General features: G+C 39.6%; 1 protein-coding gene across 1 annotated transcript in view; it reads right to left on the bottom strand.

The window, feature by feature from the left end:
• The window catches only part of OLA1 (Obg like ATPase 1), a 101,247-nt gene extending 98,982 nt beyond the window's left edge, over window positions 1–2,265 (bottom strand). Inside the window, exons 1-2 of the mRNA XM_030487939.1 lie at window positions 2,157–2,265; window positions 1,824–1,924 (exon numbers count right to left, since the gene is read on the bottom strand). Of these exons, the coding sequence (XP_030343799.1) occupies window positions 1,824–1,924 (101 nt within the window). The 5' untranslated portion in view covers window positions 2,157–2,265. The remainder of the gene's footprint in view (window positions 1–1,823; window positions 1,925–2,156) is intronic.
• Between the last annotated feature and the right edge of the window lie 16,315 nt (window positions 2,266–18,580).

The raw sequence follows: 18,580 nt of genomic DNA, 5'->3' as shown, positions 1-18,580 counted from the left end.
CGTTCTTAAAGAAGTTCAGAGTAGAATTATTTAAAAGGGCTGGATAGAAACACATCTTATTCCAACCCAAAAGCAATACTGAACTTTCTTTGTACTTCAACAACAGTGACCACTGCCCTCATTCTAGTACAGGATGCTTTCAAATACACATATGGAGTGCCCCATTGAAACGCAATGATGCTTACCTCTTCCCTGCCCTTGAAAATTCCCCTAAGTGACGATATTAGATGTGACAGTTAGCAAACAAATTTTCAGTCAAAAGCAAAGCACAGTTGTACTGGCTGTGCTTTGTGTACTCGTTTTCCTCAAGCACAAAGTGAGAAACGGATAACTTATTCTGAGTGAACTGGTTTTGCCAAGACTGCCAAGTCCTTTCCACAACTGTATTGTTTCTTCAGATTTATCTATGTATTAACATAATTTCAGTATCTAAGCAATAAAAGTCAACAACCAAAAGAGAAAAAAGGGGCATAGAAAGCAAACCACAACAATTAATCGATTACAAGTAATTTTCTGTGTATATGAAGAAGATACAGTTCTACTTTAGCAAACATTTTTCATCCTTGTTAAATATCAGTGGAAAAAAATTCAAGTGGTACCAGGGAAAAAAAGAACATTTCCACTTAAACCAAGTAGCTGATTATTTTGCTAGTTAGCATTTATTTAACCAAGAGAGAGCAATTCTTGAGTTCTTGCTAAGAGAAAGTTATTAATCAACTCCTGAATCTTCCACCATAAGTGTACTGGTGTTTTGTGGTGGGTTTTTTAGTTCCATGTAACTTCTGAGCCACAGGGGGAAAAAACATCTGACAGCTGCCCTGCATGCAGCCAACATGCTCAAAAGCCAGTCACAGTCGTCTCTGAAAGTTACATCGTAACATAACTGCAAATGCTCTTTTTCCCTATTGACATGTTACACATACAATGCTAATGCTAATTATTTCCTTTCTGGTGTGCAACTTACCTACACCCCGAAAAATAAAATAATTCTAATGAAAAGAAAGCAGCACTTATAGCTCTGAGACATGCTCAAAGACTTTTCCTCTAATTTTTTTTAAATATTTAAAGTTTGAGACTGCTGAAAGTTTCTTTCAGTAAATAGGATACACAAATTAATACCAACAGTTTCACACAAATATTCTCCAGGTAATTCATCATCCTTTTTAAACGCCTTAAGTATAGGTTCCATAAGGAGCCATTACAACTACAGATGAGAAGCGTGACAAGAGTGATTCATCTTGCCTCATCTCTCCCAAACTGTAACAACTTTTTATACAACTTTTTCCATTACTCTGAAGAAGTTTCAAGAACGGAAGTCCTCTTTACCGCTAAAGACACTTACAGTATCTTTAACCCCTTCCTGTGCACACCATCCTCTCCAAAAAACCCCACGATATAAAAGGAATTTGTATGCACGTGCATGCGTGCGTCTGTACTTGCATAAAAACTTGCATTACACGTACACTACAGAGGAAGGAAAGAAATGCAAAACATGTAGTATTTCATTTAAATCAGCAATTGGTAAGACTTTTTCTTCCTTTTAGTTCTATACTGCTACCGAGTCCGGACTTACACATACCAGCCTCACACTACCTGTTTTCTGTCGCCCCGCCTATACGCAGTTCAAGCTGAATATGTAAGTCTATCATGGCTCAAAAAGACTTACGCTGTATCCCCCAGCGCATACACACACACACACACACACAGACACCTCTCTCCACGCAGGAACTGTGCCAGCTTCCTCTACCTGGAGCAGACGCAACCTCGGGGAGCCCCGGCCTGCTCCTCCGCCAGCCGCCCGCCCAGTGCTCCCCACCACCTACCCGACGTTTGGCAGCCCGACGATCCCGATCTTCAGGGACGTCCCAAACCTGCCGATGATCGGGTGAGATTTAACCCCGTCGCCTCCCTTTTTCGGGGGCATCTGAAAGCACAGAGCGGGAGCACGCTTAGGCCCGTGCCACAGCCCCGGGTCCCGCCGCGCACCCTCCACCCCGGCTCCTCCCGGGGCCTCCGCCTCGAAAAGGCCGAGGAGAAACACCCTCCCCGCGCTGCCAGCCGGAGCCGCGGCCGCTCCCCAGGGCCCGGCGGCGCTTCGCTCCGGGCGCGGCGGCTCCCCCCCGGCAGTGCCCGCTGCGCGGCCCGGCGGAGCTCACCTCCGCTGCCGGAGCCGGGCTGCGCGGCCCCCGACCCGCACTAGGAAGAGGCGCCGGCGGCCCCTCCGCACGCGGAACACGCCGGCGGAACAGGCGGGGCCGAGCCCGCCCATTGGTCGGGAGCGGCGCGAGGGGAAAGGTCGGCCCGGGAGGGCGGCGCTGGCGAGGGACCTGCCTCGCGTACGGGCCGCGCCGGGCGCCGCGGCTCTTGCGGACCTGCTCCTCTGCACGCGTGGTCTTAACGTAAGGCGCCAGGCGAGGCCCGCTGGTGGCCACGGCAGCGGGTCGTGAGGAGAGCGCCGGCCACCCATGAGGAGAACGCTGGGCTCCCCCGAGGTTCGTCCCTGGAAGCAGCAGTTGGCCGCCCGCTCTCCACCCCTCTTCCCAGGAATCAGCGAGGCGCGGAGCCGTGCCTCTGGGAAGAGGTGCCACGTGGTGAAACTGGTGGGAGAAAGGTGGTGGGGCAAAAAAACACGAAACTGCGGGGTGTGAAGTACAGAACTGGTCTGAGGATCCCATGCAAGGAAGAAGTGTCCACCCAGGGTTCCTCACCCTTTCCTGCCCTAGGAGTAGGACAAACCCTTCTTTGGCTGCACTTTCTCCACACTATGGGTAACGAAACTCAATTAGGTGTACTGTTCTAACGTTTTCTTTTGTCCTGTAACCCTTTCTCTGAGGGATGGTTCCCTCATCGTTCCCCACCAGGCACACAGTGTGGAAATAAGCCACAAAGAGGATACACAGACATACGCTGCACCTCTCATGCATGGCACAATGAACCATTAGGGTTTTTTTCCCCCATAACAGCTTTTAAGACTTACCAGCTACCTGCCATCAGGACTCCCAGCTACTTTACAAAGCTTAGTATCTGCATCATTTCTATACAGGAAACTGGAATGTGAGGGAAAGTCATTTAATTTCTCAAGCCTGGTGGCTCAGAACTGGAGGCAAGAGCAGAACCCCAGGGAGAGTAGCTGCAAATGAGGAGTCCAATCTCCACTTCCAGAAGAGGAGCAGTAAACCCTGCTGTGGGTGTTCTGTCCAGCAGTATCCATCAAAATGGGCAGGAGGAAGTAAAAGGGATCTGCAAGAGCTTAAAATTGTGCTGGAAAAATTATCTGCACATAGGGGTTCCATTTAACCTGTAAATAGGAATTTAGTGTAATGAGCAATCATTATAATAAACTGCATTTTTGCTGCTTCAGCAATGGCTCTACAAAATCAATTTTGCTGTCCCTAAGAAGAGCAACACAGGAATGCAAAGCCTGTTTATTCAGTCTTCGCATGCAAGGCTAGATTCGACCCTCGGGTCAGTTCTGGAAAGAAGTGGCTAGTTTCAGAAGTCAGTATTTCTAGGACGCATTAGGCAACAGCATGTACATTTAGGGCTAAGCTCACAGTTCTCAGAATAAAGGGGTTTTTTCCATTTGCTGTTTCAAACAAACAAGTTTATAGTTTTAATCTATAAACAGAATTGAGGTAGTTTTGTCCCTGCCCATGGCAGGGGGGTTGGAACTAGATAATCTTAAGGTCCTTTCCAACCCAAACTATTCTATGATTCTAACCAGCTATAAAATCCATTAAGATCACCAATTCCCATGCATAGCATTATTTTGATTATATAATTTGTACAGAAAAAGGTATTTTAAATTAATATGAGTCAGTAATGATTACATCTCATGTGCATTCCATGTCTAGGTCAATTTTTTTTGTCATAAATCTGTGCTCACATTACCTTCAGAAACTACCGAGAACGTAAATACCTTAATTGTATGTGCAATATCGTTTTATGAGTCTTTTAAAAGATTTTACCTGACAAAGAATTCCTTTTCCACCTAACTTCATCTAAGTTCTGTTGAAAGAATTTGCAATAAATAAATAAATAAGTCTTCAGCAAGAAAACAACAATTCTCTCAACCTAAATTGGCCCTGTCAAAATAGATGATGCTGTTATTTAGGATGTCCTTCTCCACAGGCTTTTTTAGTGAACGTGAACTTCAAAAGCTTTCCGCGATGATTATGGCTTGCAAGGAGACTGAACAAGAACCTGGACCCTTGTGGAAATAATAACATAAATGAAAGGGAAACATCAAGGCACAAAGAGTAAGGTTGTTCACTGCCAAGTAGAGACGCGGGCTCACATTTCCTGGTCTTCTGTTTCCTGACCCAACAATCCTGCACCAGAGTGGGACGCTCTGGAAAGGTGAAGCACCCAGCACCCCGAAAAGTGTCGTGAGCATCCGTATGCTCTTTGGATTCAAAGGAGCACTGGTGGTTAGGCACATTACTACATTTTTGTTCGTGCTTATCTAGATACTTACAAAGATGGTGTGTGGTCAAGGGGAGCCCATTGTAAACACATTGGATTTACTTTATAACAATTCATGTGGCAATTGAATAAACAGTAATCATCCTCTTGAGAGGATGATCAGGGAATAAAATAGAGAATTCAAGAAGAAAAGATGAAACCTTTAGGATCTATGAAAGATCAATTGTGGAATGTTACAGAAGTCAGACCAGGACTTTTCAAAAAATTAAAGACATTTTTTTAACTCGGGCTCTGCTTCTCTGAACCATTAAAGACAGGCACGATCAAGTGTTTGCCTGCTAGGAAAATTGAAGGAGAGAAGGCAGTAAAAACTGTTCTTATAGCATGTTCTATTTTAAGTCCATAAGATAAAATTCTCAAAACTTGAAAAACACCAGAGTGAAGGAGTCAAGGTGAGAGTATCATCAGACTATATATCATCTCTGTCACAATAAAAGGAATATAATCTTGAACATTTAAAAAAAAATAATCTTTTTCTTTTTTCTAAGAAAAGACACTTTTACTAAGACTGATTTGGAATTACATGTAAAAAAATATCGTTACAAATTCTTTTTCTGTGACATGAGATTTTTTTACAACAATTTGGTTGAGGAAAAGAATACAGCATCTGCTCAGAGCTTTTCTATTGATACAGCGATAATGACGGCAAGAACAGCCAGTTCTTGCTGGTAACACGCTTATATGGTCTTTCTACCATCTTAAAAGCTAGCATTAGACATTTAAAAGTGAAAAAAAAAAAAACAACAGCCAGCTAATTCGGATTAAAATGTAATTACTTAGTGGTTGAATAAAGCTAATGGATTAGTACACTGAACATTCAGAAATATTGACAACCAAAAATATTTACAAATACCTGCAGAACAGCCCTTGCATCCTTCACATCCCTAAATTACAAACTTCCGTAACCAAAATTAGTTTCCTTTTCAGGAATGGCATAAACACATCTTAGTTTTCCACCCTTCTAAAGTTCAAGACAGTCCACTTTTATCCATCCTTGTCCTGAAATAGGGTTATGTGAGAACATTTCATAGCACCAATAAGGGATGATTTGCCTAGCTCTATTAAAAAGACCACAGACTTTTTGAAAGGCTACTTCTGGGGAGCTTTTCCATTTACTACATTAATCTCTGTATCTAATTTACTGCTAGCATGGCCACTTCACTAAATACAGATATAGGACTTTAAAGCTTTTGATTCCTTCAGCTAGAAATCATTTCTTGACAATGTAAGACTTCATCTTACATGCTTTTGATTTCAAGTTGCTTTTAGAATCATGGTTTGCCTTACTTGGTTGAATGTTCCTATCCAAATCTGTCGTAATGGCAAAACCTCTAATTTTAAACTGGCACACATACTTTAAACCATTATAAAATCTTAACTGTATTACATTCAAAATGTGGTTTATAAGTTTAGTGGAAAAAAACCATCTAGGGAGCAGCCATCTCAGTGTCAACTCTCCAACACAGAAATAGTGCACAAATACAGCTTATTGTACAGCTGGAACACGTGCAGAAGTCAAACAGCCCTGGAGCAACTCCACCTGATTAAAAACAATGTTTAAGGGAGAGTAATAAAACAAACTCTTTGTGGTTTGTGCCACCAACATACTCTTTGCTTTTTCCTGCCCAGAACATATATTTACTGCAAAGTCACCGTTAACTGCAAAAATAAGTGGTTTTGTAGAACAGAAAGAATAAAGACAGAGCCCCTGATCCTTGCTGACACCAGGCAACGTTCAGTGCAACCCAGGGGGTGAGAAGAACACAGCTGCTTTTGCACACCACCACTCCTGAATTGCCTGGGTCTGTGCCACTTGGAGGGAACTGGATGGCTCCCAGTAATAGAGTCTTTCTAAAAAGAAACACTATTCAAGGGCACGGTCCAAACTAGATGGTGTTCATTGAGTTGTGTGGAGTTTAAAGGTACTCATCACCCCGCTGAACTGTGCTTTAATACAATATTCTTAAACATTATGTTTGGTAGGGTTCAATAGTTTGTTCTTTTAACTGTGGATTCATCCAGTTTCATAGATAATCTAACCTTATACCATTCTTTATACACTTAAATTCATACTATACTTTGTGGTTCGTATTCACTCATTTTCACACTTCTGTAGTGTGCTAACTACCCTTGTTAAAACAACGGTTTCCCCCTCCCCCCCAAAAAAATAAAAGCTAACACTATACATTTCAGAGGGGGAAAAAATAATATCAACCAACTAACTGAGGTTAAAATATAGTTACTTAGTGGTAAAGAATGGTGTTAGTGCTGCTCCAAAGTCAGTCAGGATCACTGTGGAGGCATAAAGCAACTCTCCCCCCTTTCTGCAATATCCCAGACTTTGGCAGTCTAGAAACACATAATGCAGAACAGTCTGATCTGCCACATATTGATAATATTTCTAAATCATGAATCTGGAAATTTCAGCTCAATTTCATAACTCTAACATGGACGATGTCACTCACACTCAGTATAATGCGTGCTGAGATTATCATAGCAAGAATAGTGAAAGACAGATTCGCCCACAGAAAAGGAGTGAAAGCCAAGAAGAGAGAGGTACTATAGGAGGAGGAATTACCTAGGAATTAATGAAATTTCAGTTCAAAAATGACAGGTCTACTTTGAACTTTTCAGTAGCCTAACAAATGACAGCATAAAAGAAAGTACCAATCTAAAATAAAAATAGTTATATGATTACTACCAATAAAAACAGAACAATGTCTTAAATTGGGACTGATTATAGAATGGGCAACATGAAGCTTTTTCTAAGCTTCGAAGATGCAAGGACCGTTCTGGCATGACCACTGGTGGTTGTTGGTTTGGGTGTTTTTCTACAAATGAAACCCTAAGGACCGTTAGAAGAGAAGAAGTGGCAGTGGTCTAAGAAAAAGCATAGATTTAATTTTATTTAGCATTGGGGGTGGTAGCACTGAAGAGTAAATTAATCAAGACGCTTGATAGTCAAACAAGTATGAGAAGGGAACATGAGTGTAAAATACTTCTTGTACCTTGAAAGGTATTATTAAACATGGAAGGAGGTGCTCTAATCTACAAGTAGGGAGACTTCTGACCCTGAATTTGGGCTATAATTCTCATAATTCTCTACTTGGAAAAGCTCAGCAGCTCGGCACAGCTTCACTTAACACCAATGTTTCCCCATAATTTACTTACAAAGTTGTTCCTAACTTTCTGCTCCAAACTGTGCAGTACTCTCTGTACTCAACTGTTAAGGGGCCAATGCAGCTGAACACAGAGCTATGTTTAGCAGTCATCTACCCACCCATTGTATCCCATGCCCCGTTTTCCCAAAATGAGAATGACATTCCTGTCAGTAATAGGAAGAGCTCACTGTCCCACCCTGCTAGTGCTGAGATGGAGGATGCACTCAGCAGGACAGAATTGGTACACCAGCAGTGCTCAGTGATCAGCCAACAGCCTAAGAACACCTCTGCAGAGGGGTTCTGGAAGGACTATGAAATCCTAGTACCAAACACCAGGAAATTACTCACCAAGTGGTAAAGCTTACTACTACTGTGTTTTGAAATAAAACACAATCACAGAAATGCCATTGCCTCATAATCCTGATATTTTTGTGGGTGCAACCAAAGTATGACTTAACAGTGTGGATGCTTGAATACAGATTTCACCAATATGGATTTCAAAACCCAAATTCCACACAGGGACTTTCAGCCAGAGTTTAACTATGGACTGCCACTAGGTAGTTCCTGCCTCCCTGAAGAAACACAAGAGCATGGCCTACCACAAATAACTATTCTTCTGCAAATCTAATCCACATCTATATATACATTTTATATACCAGTCTCCCTTTTAAACCAAGATTTGGCTTACAGAGTATTTTAATTCCTCTCAATAGCTTTACTTAGATCACTATGCCCTTACTACAAAGTAAAAGAAAGGTTAGTGTATTAGCAGCCAGCGCAATGTGAACACTGAAGTGGAGAAGACTACTGCTGAGAAGCTGTGGCAAGGCACTGAAATAATATCAGTGACCTGCCATGGAAGGAAGAAAAAAAACATGGGCCACTCTTCTGTCAGATGTAAAACCTTTAGTAGTTTAATTTGTTATGAGTGAAACGGATCAACTGATTGTATCTCTGCGATGCTGAAATTTTGCCCGTCACAAGGAATTTTCATAGGGAAGAGCGATCTTTATCAGGAAAGGTACTCACTTGCTCTGCTTTCTCACTAAGCGAGGTCTTACAACATTTGACATGCCAGCTACAATTTACAGGACTCCTGACAACATCATCTGAGAAATTACACATTTGTGTTGGTCTTTTTTAGAAATCAGGTGCTTAAAATGTGACCCCTTGTTTCTAACCACAGGCTATCTGACGGGGAGTGAATACAGTTGTCAGCTGGTGGGGCAGAAATTTTTAATGTCAAGAATCTCTGAAAGCTCCATAGCCTGTAGTCATGGCTGTCTAATGTGAGTGGGTAGCTTAAGTAATTTAGGAAGAAAAGTTTATTTCCTGCCTGCACAGAACTGACTGCCAACATATAACACATATTTATTCTTTTTTGAAGTTCAAGGTGGGGAACAGTATTTTCTTGCACATTATGTGAGCATAAAGTGGAATATATTACTAAGGATTTGAGATGCCTAGCTCTCTTACAGTGCTTGAAAAAAAATCAAGGACTGGTACCTGAAGATATACAAGATCCTTTTCAGACATTGATCGATCACCAGATATCAGAAAATATCCTTTGCTTACTTTCCTAAATATCTCATCTATAAAGCATTGTTTTAAAATATATGTGTGCTGGTAATTAACATTTCTGTAGTTCTCTTTTAAGAGTTATGTTGTGATTGTTTATCACACTTCCCATAATAACATCTTTTGCGAATTCTGTTCATTTTCCTGAACGTCTCATGATCCAATCTCCAACCTATTTAAAAGAAAACGCTTTGTGTGCCATTTTGTACTCATGGTCATTTGGAGTTCTATTTCAGCTTCATTAATATTGATGCAACTTGTCTCTCCACTCATTCTCAGCAGATTCTTTGAAATTAATCTTCAGCGTTTGCTGTGATTTGTTTCTGTTTTGTGCTTCAGCCCCGAGTCCAGCTCTTCTCTAGTTAATTTTGTTTTCTTTCTTTTTAACCACTTGCTATGACTGTTCTACTACTTGTGCCACTGTGGTGTGTCAGTCCTTTATGGGATCCCTGTTTCGTCTCTGCCTTTCACTGTGATTTTCCGTCATTATGGGCCTCTTGAATAAAAATGTAGCCCTTGTTTCTGACAAAGTCCATGTTCCTTTTCTTTCTGTGTGATTTTCCATCATTACAGTTCTTAAATTTCTTGAATAATGATATATACTATGAACAAATGGATGGAGCAGTAATGGCTTCATCAGTGTTTTCTAAAATATATCTGCAGCTTTTAGGGCATACAGTGCTACAGCAGAGCCATGTTTGTAAAAGCATGATTTTAAAAGTGTATTTTGTAGCCTATTGATGACTATGCCACTCTGCGTTAATAATTTGCCTTCTTTATAACCTTATCTACTTCTCAGAATAGTGGTTCCAAAATAATATCGAAGTTGAAGTATTAGCACTGCACATCTTTGAAAAAAATGGTGAAAACATAATCACTTTGTGATGTTTATAGCAATACCACTATGTTATGGAAATAACAGGATTCTTATTAGGCCTTTTACACCCAGGATATATTCATAGATTTCAAAATCATTATTAAAATAAGTCAAGGTTCTAATCTGAAGCAGCATATCATAATAAACAAGTAATCAAAATAAATGCTTTAAAAATCTATCTGCAAAAATGTGATAAATCAAAAGTTGTACTTTAGTACTAATTAGTTACATTTGAGTTATGTCAAATACCTGATGGAAACCAAAGGTGTGAAAACATTTAGAATTAAAATCTGAATGAACAATGTTAATTTGCTGATTTGAACAATGGAAGTCTTTAATATGTCATAATTTGAGGTAAAAATAGGGATCAAAATACGATAAAATATTTCCTACCTTATTTTGTAGTAGTGGCACAGTAACTTAGTCCACAGAGTCCTTCAGTGATTGACCAAGTACGTCAACAACATTAGCATTACTTTTTGGGTTTTTTGGGTTTTTTTCCCCATCTTCTGTTAAATGTTAGTATTTCATTGTGGATGGCAAATGAAAAGCCCAAAGGTCTCAAGGATCTGGAGCGACTTGTAGAAGTGAACCACTGTTTCAAAAAAACATTTGTAATGATATTTACAATTAGCCTTTCCCACCCATAGAAATGGGTCTTTTGGTTTTAATTAGAGGAAAAAAAAAATATGGTTCCTACGTGCCCCGTTCTCTACCATTTGAATTACATGTTTCCAAATTCCTTGAAGCTCTCTAAGGGAGTCTCCAGGGCTGGAGACACTGTCCTCTTCCCACCAGGGCATCTGGTGGCCTGGAGCAGGCAAGCTACCCACAGAACCCCAGCAGGAGCAGCAGCCCCACAGTACTTGAACAAGGAGAGCAAAGCAGATTTGGTAACAGCAACCAGGATCAGCCAAAAATCCAGTAATTGCCAGAAAAGCTCATAGCAACAAAGCAGGTCTGCGGTCAAGCCGGGCAGCCAAGTAAAAATAGGTTGGAGATTGGATCACAAGACCTTCACAAAAGGTCACAGAACTAGGAGCAGGCACACCTACCACCTCACACCTGAGGGTATATGTAGCTCTTGAGCACAGACAACAAGCCACCAGCAAGATGCTCTCACAGCTCTATTGGCAGCACCCCAACCCCAGGTCAGACACACCCCTGCACTGCACCAGAGCTGCCCCAAGCACAGGCAGGAGGAAGAAGCTGCAGTGCCTTTATGTTTCACTTGGGCTTCACCCAAGCAGCTTTCAATAACTGATACTCCTTACCTTGATGCCTTGATTTAGCCTGAAACATACAGCTGAGAATGTTTATATATCCCATTCAGTTTATCTTTCCAAGGAATCAGTGACTGTTTAATAGTGTTTGTATTAATGATTTCTTCTTACTACTTTCCCTTACAATGCGAGCTTGGTGCCTCAGTGACAACAATTTAGCTGTGCTGCTGGTTCAGTGAAAAGCCTTGGGAAGATTGCTAATTTATGATATGTATCTGCCAAGTGATGATCCCACTCCAATTGTCTTCCCTCGCAGTGTTTTGTAGGTTGGAATGTGTAGGTAGGTGGCCAAGTTTGAATAGCTGTGTTATGTTAGCTCAGTAACAGTGAAGTGTTATTATTTTGGGCTAACGCTAAAGTATGGCCTGACACACATCTGAAATTTTTACAGCCTCCAAAAAAGAAATCTACACAGTCACTTACAGGGCTATGTCCAATCATTCTAATGAGAAGATAGAGATTGTTTTGCACAAAGTGGGAGAAGACTTAACAGAATCAGTCACAGTTTCAGTGGTACCTCTGCTTCAACACCCAATTTATGTCAATTTGTACCCAATTTTCTTAAGTGGATGGTTGAGAACAATATTACTGTTTTTTATCTTCCAGGTAAGTGTATTTCTCTTTTCATTTTAGCCAAGATAAGTTATGAAGTTGCTTCTCAAATGCAAGTTTCAGTCCATCATTGAATAATAACTTGAATGATTGCCCCTCTTTTCTTAACCCTTGGATTAGAAAGATACTTGAACAGTCTGAATCTGCAAGTTTCAGTCCTAATCATTCTTTGTTTCAGAGAAGTACTGGCAAAACTATTATTTGACCGCTGTCCCTAGCAATCTCAATATATATTTCAGCCAAAAAGTTATAAAAGGTTTCAAATGTATCCAAGATGTTTAACTCAGGAGACTGAGGGATGCAACTTCATGATTAAGTTCCTGATTATGTTACACAAAGAGTCAAGCAAAGCCGTGCCTTGTTTTCAAAGTAAAATGATAATTAAAATACACAGAAGAGAAAAAGGCTCACGGTATAAGAAACTGCAGTTAAAAATCAAGAAACTAAGTGATTAAGAATTTTGCCTCAAGAGCCACTATACTTTAGAATAAACACAGAAGCTCACACATTCATTGCTTATTTCACTGGCTAAAACTGGAAATCCAGATGATTTCTGAATCTTCAATAAAGTTAACCATTTTCATAGCAATTGTCCATGATACTTTTCATGTTGGCTAGTGCTTTCTGCACGTTCCCCACAGAAACACAGGCCACTTTTAAAGGCATTCAACAATCCAGCAAGATTTCAAATCCTTGGAAATGCAAATCTCAATACACTTACCAACTCACAACATTTTCTTGTAGGAAACTGGTGGTGATACTCTGCCTACATCTTCATATTTTTGTGCTGCTAGCATGTGGCGACATAGAAAGTCTCCTATGAGCTCACTTTCAGTCTCATGGGTCATATATTAAAGGGGATTAGCAACAGCAACATTTGGAAACTAATATATCTGCAAGGCAGAGTAAGAACTCCTCATCATTGAGGTCAAAGCTGATCTCAAGTTTCTCCTGTTATTTCTTCAGTTATTTCTGGGGGTCTTTTGTTCAGCACTTGGCGTATCAGTGGAATTAGATGAGACTGAAATACTATTTGCCTCAGGATTCTTTTGAGCTTAAGATTCCCACTTCTCTGAAGAGGTGTACTGTCAAGCACAAAATGCCTAAGAACAGCATTCAGTCAGGAAAGAGATGATGGTCACTAATGCCAGTATTCATCTCACTACTGTGATAACGCAAGGGGCTAGATATCTTCCTCAGCATTGAAGCTGAAGTTATGTCTGCTGTCAGATCACTAACAGTGTTAGCCACAAAAATATCTTTAACAGCCAGATTCGGTAAAGCACAAAAAAAGCAACACATTGTTTGCATAAATGATACACAAATCCCAGCCACCTCCGCAGTCTGTACCTGGAACTACAAATGACAGAACAGCCCCAATGCAGTCCCCACTTCTCAAAGCTGGGAGAGAAATAAGACAACTAAAGACCTGAACTGGCCTTTTATACCCTTGTTTCACTTAGCACTTGCTTGAATTCCTTCTGCCCAGCTGAGAAGCATCAAGCTGTTTTAGAAACACCCAACCAAGGGCTTTTGGGAAACAGCCAAAGCTCAAGGACTCTTTGGCAACCTCAGAGCTTAGAAAAGAAAATCTAAAAATCTCTAGCGTTTCAGGAAGCTACGAGATGAGTTAAAGCCATTAATTGCACAATTACAGGTGGTGTTCTGTGGGTGAGCTCCTCAGCCATTTTTCACAGACCTCTTTAGAAATAATCCAAAGGTCCCAGCAGTCCATGAATCACAAACGCTGCCTGGGAGATGCTATGTCTAAGAGTATGCCACGAACAAATGTAATCATTACATTTACAAAATAAGTATTTTCTGGTTTGTTGGTTTATTTGTTGGGGTTTTTTTAATTCCTCAAGAGGTCAATTTGATATCAATATTATCTAGTACTCAACATAGTGTTTGTTACATGCTATGCACTGAGATTGTTTATAGAATAGTTTCAAAAGTAGTTTTACTTCTTCTATATTCTCTACTTAAGATCAAATAAGTATGTATGCATCAATGTTTGACCATCACAGAACTCAAAAATCCCCCAAAATTCTGACTTTGACTTGAAAATAATAAGAACACGCAGCATTTTGAAGGAGGGAAAAAAGGTAAACCAATGACCTGAGTTTTATTTTTGCATCTCTAAGGAGAGCTGATTAACTCCTCTTTAAAAATTTCAGCCTTCAGTAAATTTATAAATATGCCTGGCTGCAGCAACAAGTGGGATGCAGAAGCTGCAGGGTACTGAAGCCACTCCTGTAACATTTAAGTGAGGGTGTACATCAAACCGGGAGATTCATAGCAATCCCTTGCTATTAGACACACCTTTCCTGAAAGTGTGAGTTCCCCTATTAGCTGCTCTGCAGGGGACCCCATTTACCCTGCAAGCTTCCTGAAGTGGTCTGAGGCATGCAAAATGTTTAAATTTTGGGAGAACCACAACAACCAGAGATATCTCGAGAGTACAAAACATGACCTATTTTTTTTTTAATTGCTCACAAAACAAGACACGTTCAAAGTGACACAGATACAAATAGCTTCACTTGAACTTGCCTAGAGCCAGCTCTGTAACGTGCACATCATAAGAAGGATTTGGTTCTGAAACCTCATCAGTTTAGTCAACAATCCATCAGGTGAAAAACTGATGCTCCAGTATCTCGGAGCTCAGCCTTCGTGGAAAGAAGACGTTATAACAAAGACAAGGCCGCCTCAGGTGTTGGTTAGTTTCCTCCTACCTGACAAAGAGCCCACTGGTAAAAAGCATTTTGTCAGCAACTTCAGTACTGCAGCTTTATATTCCTGTACTTCATGGAGACTACAAGAGTTAAGCATTTTCAAAATACTTGGTATCTTAAAGCTCTAAGGTCTTTCTCCCTTTTTCAGTGTGTACCTTTCAGCATTATTGACTGGAGAAATAGTAGCCTGCTTAATTTTTAAATGTGAAATTGTGATATATTGTGAGCTGTGGTAGGTATCTGCATCTACAGACTGAGAATTCACCCAGGGAAAGCACCTAGGGAAAAAAAATCTCCTAATTTAAAAAGCCCCAAATACTGTTTTTCTTGTGATATTTGATAAAACGTGTTTGTTCTTAAGAAGACCAATCTTTTGTTTAGCTGAGGTTAAAAATGGTAATCTAAAGTCTTGGAACCCTGAATCACAAAAATTTGTCACACTTCTGCTTATAAAAATGTTATATTAAAATCTTCATTATATTATCTCTGAGATGGGATGGATGAACGCTAAACAAGAAGTTCTGTAACTGATTCTGAATTTAGGTTCCAATCATTAGGTAATAATCAGGTTAGGTATCAAGACATTTTATTATAAGGCTTTTGTTTATTATTTAGATTTTGTTTTCACAACATCTAGCTTCAACTCTTCTGAAAGAGATTAAATAAAGACTATTTTTAATTTTTATACCAACAACTGCAAAGTAATCCTTGAGATTTAGTAATACCGATCCCCAGTTAAACAATTTGCAAATGTGGGCTAGATATAATTAGTATGGCTTGCTGAATGAGCTCTTTCCTTTGCATTTTTAACAGTCATGGCTATGCTGGTCTGAGGACAGAATCACTTTGGAGTCAATGTCCACCTCAGATAGCAGAGCAGTGCTGAAAACATATTTCTGTAGTAACCACTACCCATCACTAATGGAGAACTGCATTTGGAAGGCTTTTCTTCAGACCGATAGATCAAATGTGAATGCAGGTTATGGGTCTTTTCCATTGTACATATCTCTGTGGCTATATACTACTCCCAGCCATTATTAAAAATAATACTAATATTGAAATCAATAAGAATTGCAGGTACACCCCATTTTCTGACAGTTACATCTGGACAGTTGCAGCATGGCACTGGCACGTTAAATGGCAACTTGCATATTCAGGATGTTAATATGTTCACAGCAAATAGATAATAAGTTTGCATTTTGCTTCCGTCATAGGGAAAAAAAATAAAATTAAGAAATCAATGCTTTTGGCCTTCCCCCCCCCCCCCACCTTGGCTTGTCCAAAAATAGAAATTAAAGTTACAAGTTTTTTCTTTTGGAATTTAAAAGGTATATATGCAACTGAGCTATAGACATATGATGCCAGAGTTGCGTAGGCCTTTTCTCCTTTTCATTTAATAAAATAAATACTTGTTTGAAAACATCAGATCTCATCCTAGAGCTAATATATACAGCTAATATATAATTACTATGAGATTAGATGTGATCCTAATCTAGTAGCTAGCAATTAGGGTATAAATGAGGTGGGATTTTTAAATTAACCCTTCTGTGTAGGCCAGTTCAGTATCTCTTAACATCAGCCCAAGTCCTTTCCTTGGCAAAACTCCACATATAGCAGTATTTTACTTCCTTAGACAGAGTAAAACTTCTTTTGGCAGAGTGAAGCTGCTTTTATGAGCAAAGTTTCAACATTTGAGAAGACTGTGAAACTATACAGGAATTTAACTACAGTCAAAGGTTCTGAGGCCCTGTGATTTCAGCGTCAGCATTCTCTCCAAGACGGTTATACTCAACTAGTTTTCCTGAGTTACCTTAGTATTATTCATATACTACATATACTAAAATATTTGGCTAATGTCCCCAAACTGTTCTCTGCTGGGAAGTCAGTGTTAACCAAATCCAGGGTTCTGCAGACTCATACACAATGTGGTCATTTGAAGAACAAAGCAATAGTAACCAGAACTGCCTCCACTGCTGAAGGAGCATCCTTTCCAACCACAAAGTTGGAGGAAAAGTTTTGGCGCAAGTAGAGACAACAGTTTAATATATTCCTAAAGAATTGTTTAATTGGCTTTGCATAACTGTTTCCCTCCTGCTCAGATATTGGTATGTCCCCATTCCTAGTCTCCTAACCATGTGGAACACATACTCTTCTGCCACATGTTAGATTTCATACTTTATATTATTTAAATACAACGGGACTGTGTGTTATTAATCAAAATCTAAATATTTTGGAGCTGTTTGTTAAACAATTTTCTAGCATCAAAACCTTACAAAATCAGAGTCTGAGACACTCAGCTGCCTTGAAGCTCTCTTCAGAGAACACTTCAAAGAGGGAGTCTTTTGTAGAGGTCACTTAGCTGTATTCAACCCTACAAATGCAATGAAACATTTTTTGTATTTTAAAAGTTAGAAAGAAAAAACATTATGCAATTGTTTTAAATTGTTGGACTATTGAAAAAGTCATGTTAAAGTAGTTAACTTCCATGATGAGACTTGTCTTATAACTTTTGACATGCATAAGCTATAAAGCATGCCTATCATTAATTTCAGAAAGAGTTTCAGATACCTACACTGAATTGAACTGTCACAGTTAATGTAATTATTAATCAAGATTATAGACCGTGCTCAGAAGTTCAAATACTGCCCATTTCAAAAGTCCCCTCAGTAGTTATGAGTCCTAGAGCAAGCTACAATGACTGGTCACACCAGACGGAGCAGGGTATGAAAGCTCTTTTTGTTTAAAGCTTGTCTTCTCAACCCTAGTTACAGCAGAGTGGTGTCAGTGCAAAAGGTTTTAGTTATTAATAAATTTAATGCATCTCATTAGCATTTTTTACATGCACATACAACCAACATGGAGCAGAAAAAAGGAGTATGTAGTACTTGTCACTTGATTTCAAAACTGCGGTTTTGTTGCCTGTATGAAATGATCTCAGACTGAGTAACCTCACTGCAGCAAATAAAATGTAGCAGACAGTTGTGTGGATGAACATTCTTAACATTACCAATCAAACTGCAGGCATCTGTAGTACCACTTTCACCTTTTTATATCAAGTGATGTGTGATCAAGAGTGTTAGATCAGCCCCGACACAGCTCTGTTGCTAAACCAGAAAGAGAGACTCCAGCAGACAGCCTAATGCTGGACATGCTGCATTCTTAAAAGCAGAGTTAATATTCTTAAAAGCGGAATTAACATCTTTGAGAGCAGAAATACATCAATGTGTGTATGCTTTTAAATACACTGAAATGTAGGGGAAAATAATTTACTTGCAGAAATATACTTGGGTACATATTAGAAAAGAAATCTGAACAACACAGGAAAAAATTGCTGTCTAATCTGAATTTTAAACAGAGCAAGAGGATTTGTGATGCTGTTTACAACACTGCTGTTTTCAGGTTCACTGGAATGTTTGATATCTTCACAAACTAAACTGAAGATTCGATCTTATAGCAGTAAGCTCACTGAAGCCTTATGACCAGATAACCACTTCATTTTACAATGTCATTTTAACTTGTGCGAATCTGGAATATCCTCTCTGGAATTAATTTAAACTACTCTTGTGAATGCAGATTTATGGAAGAAGAGAATGGAAATGAAAGCACATTGTTTAACAACTCTTTTTGCTTTTAAAGATTTAAAAATATTCTTTTTAGCTACTACAAAGAAAACATGGGCACACATGCACACATGTGGATGTACACACTTGCACACCTTCCCTAGGAAAGTAGCAAGCCAGTGTTGGCTGCTAAGCATTTTCATCCAGGTAATCAATATAGAAATAACATACAGCTAGTTTTTTTTCTCCTCTGAGAAATTTTAGATAACAACACTAATTCATGTAATCTTTC

The sequence above is a fragment of the Strigops habroptila genome, chromosome 5 (genome assembly GCF_004027225.2).
Source record: "Strigops habroptila isolate Jane chromosome 5, bStrHab1.2.pri, whole genome shotgun sequence".
Classification (NCBI taxonomy): domain Eukaryota; kingdom Metazoa; phylum Chordata; class Aves; order Psittaciformes; family Psittacidae; genus Strigops; species Strigops habroptila.
Note: the sequence above shows the minus strand (reverse complement) of the source record. Positions and strands in the feature narration are given on the sequence as shown.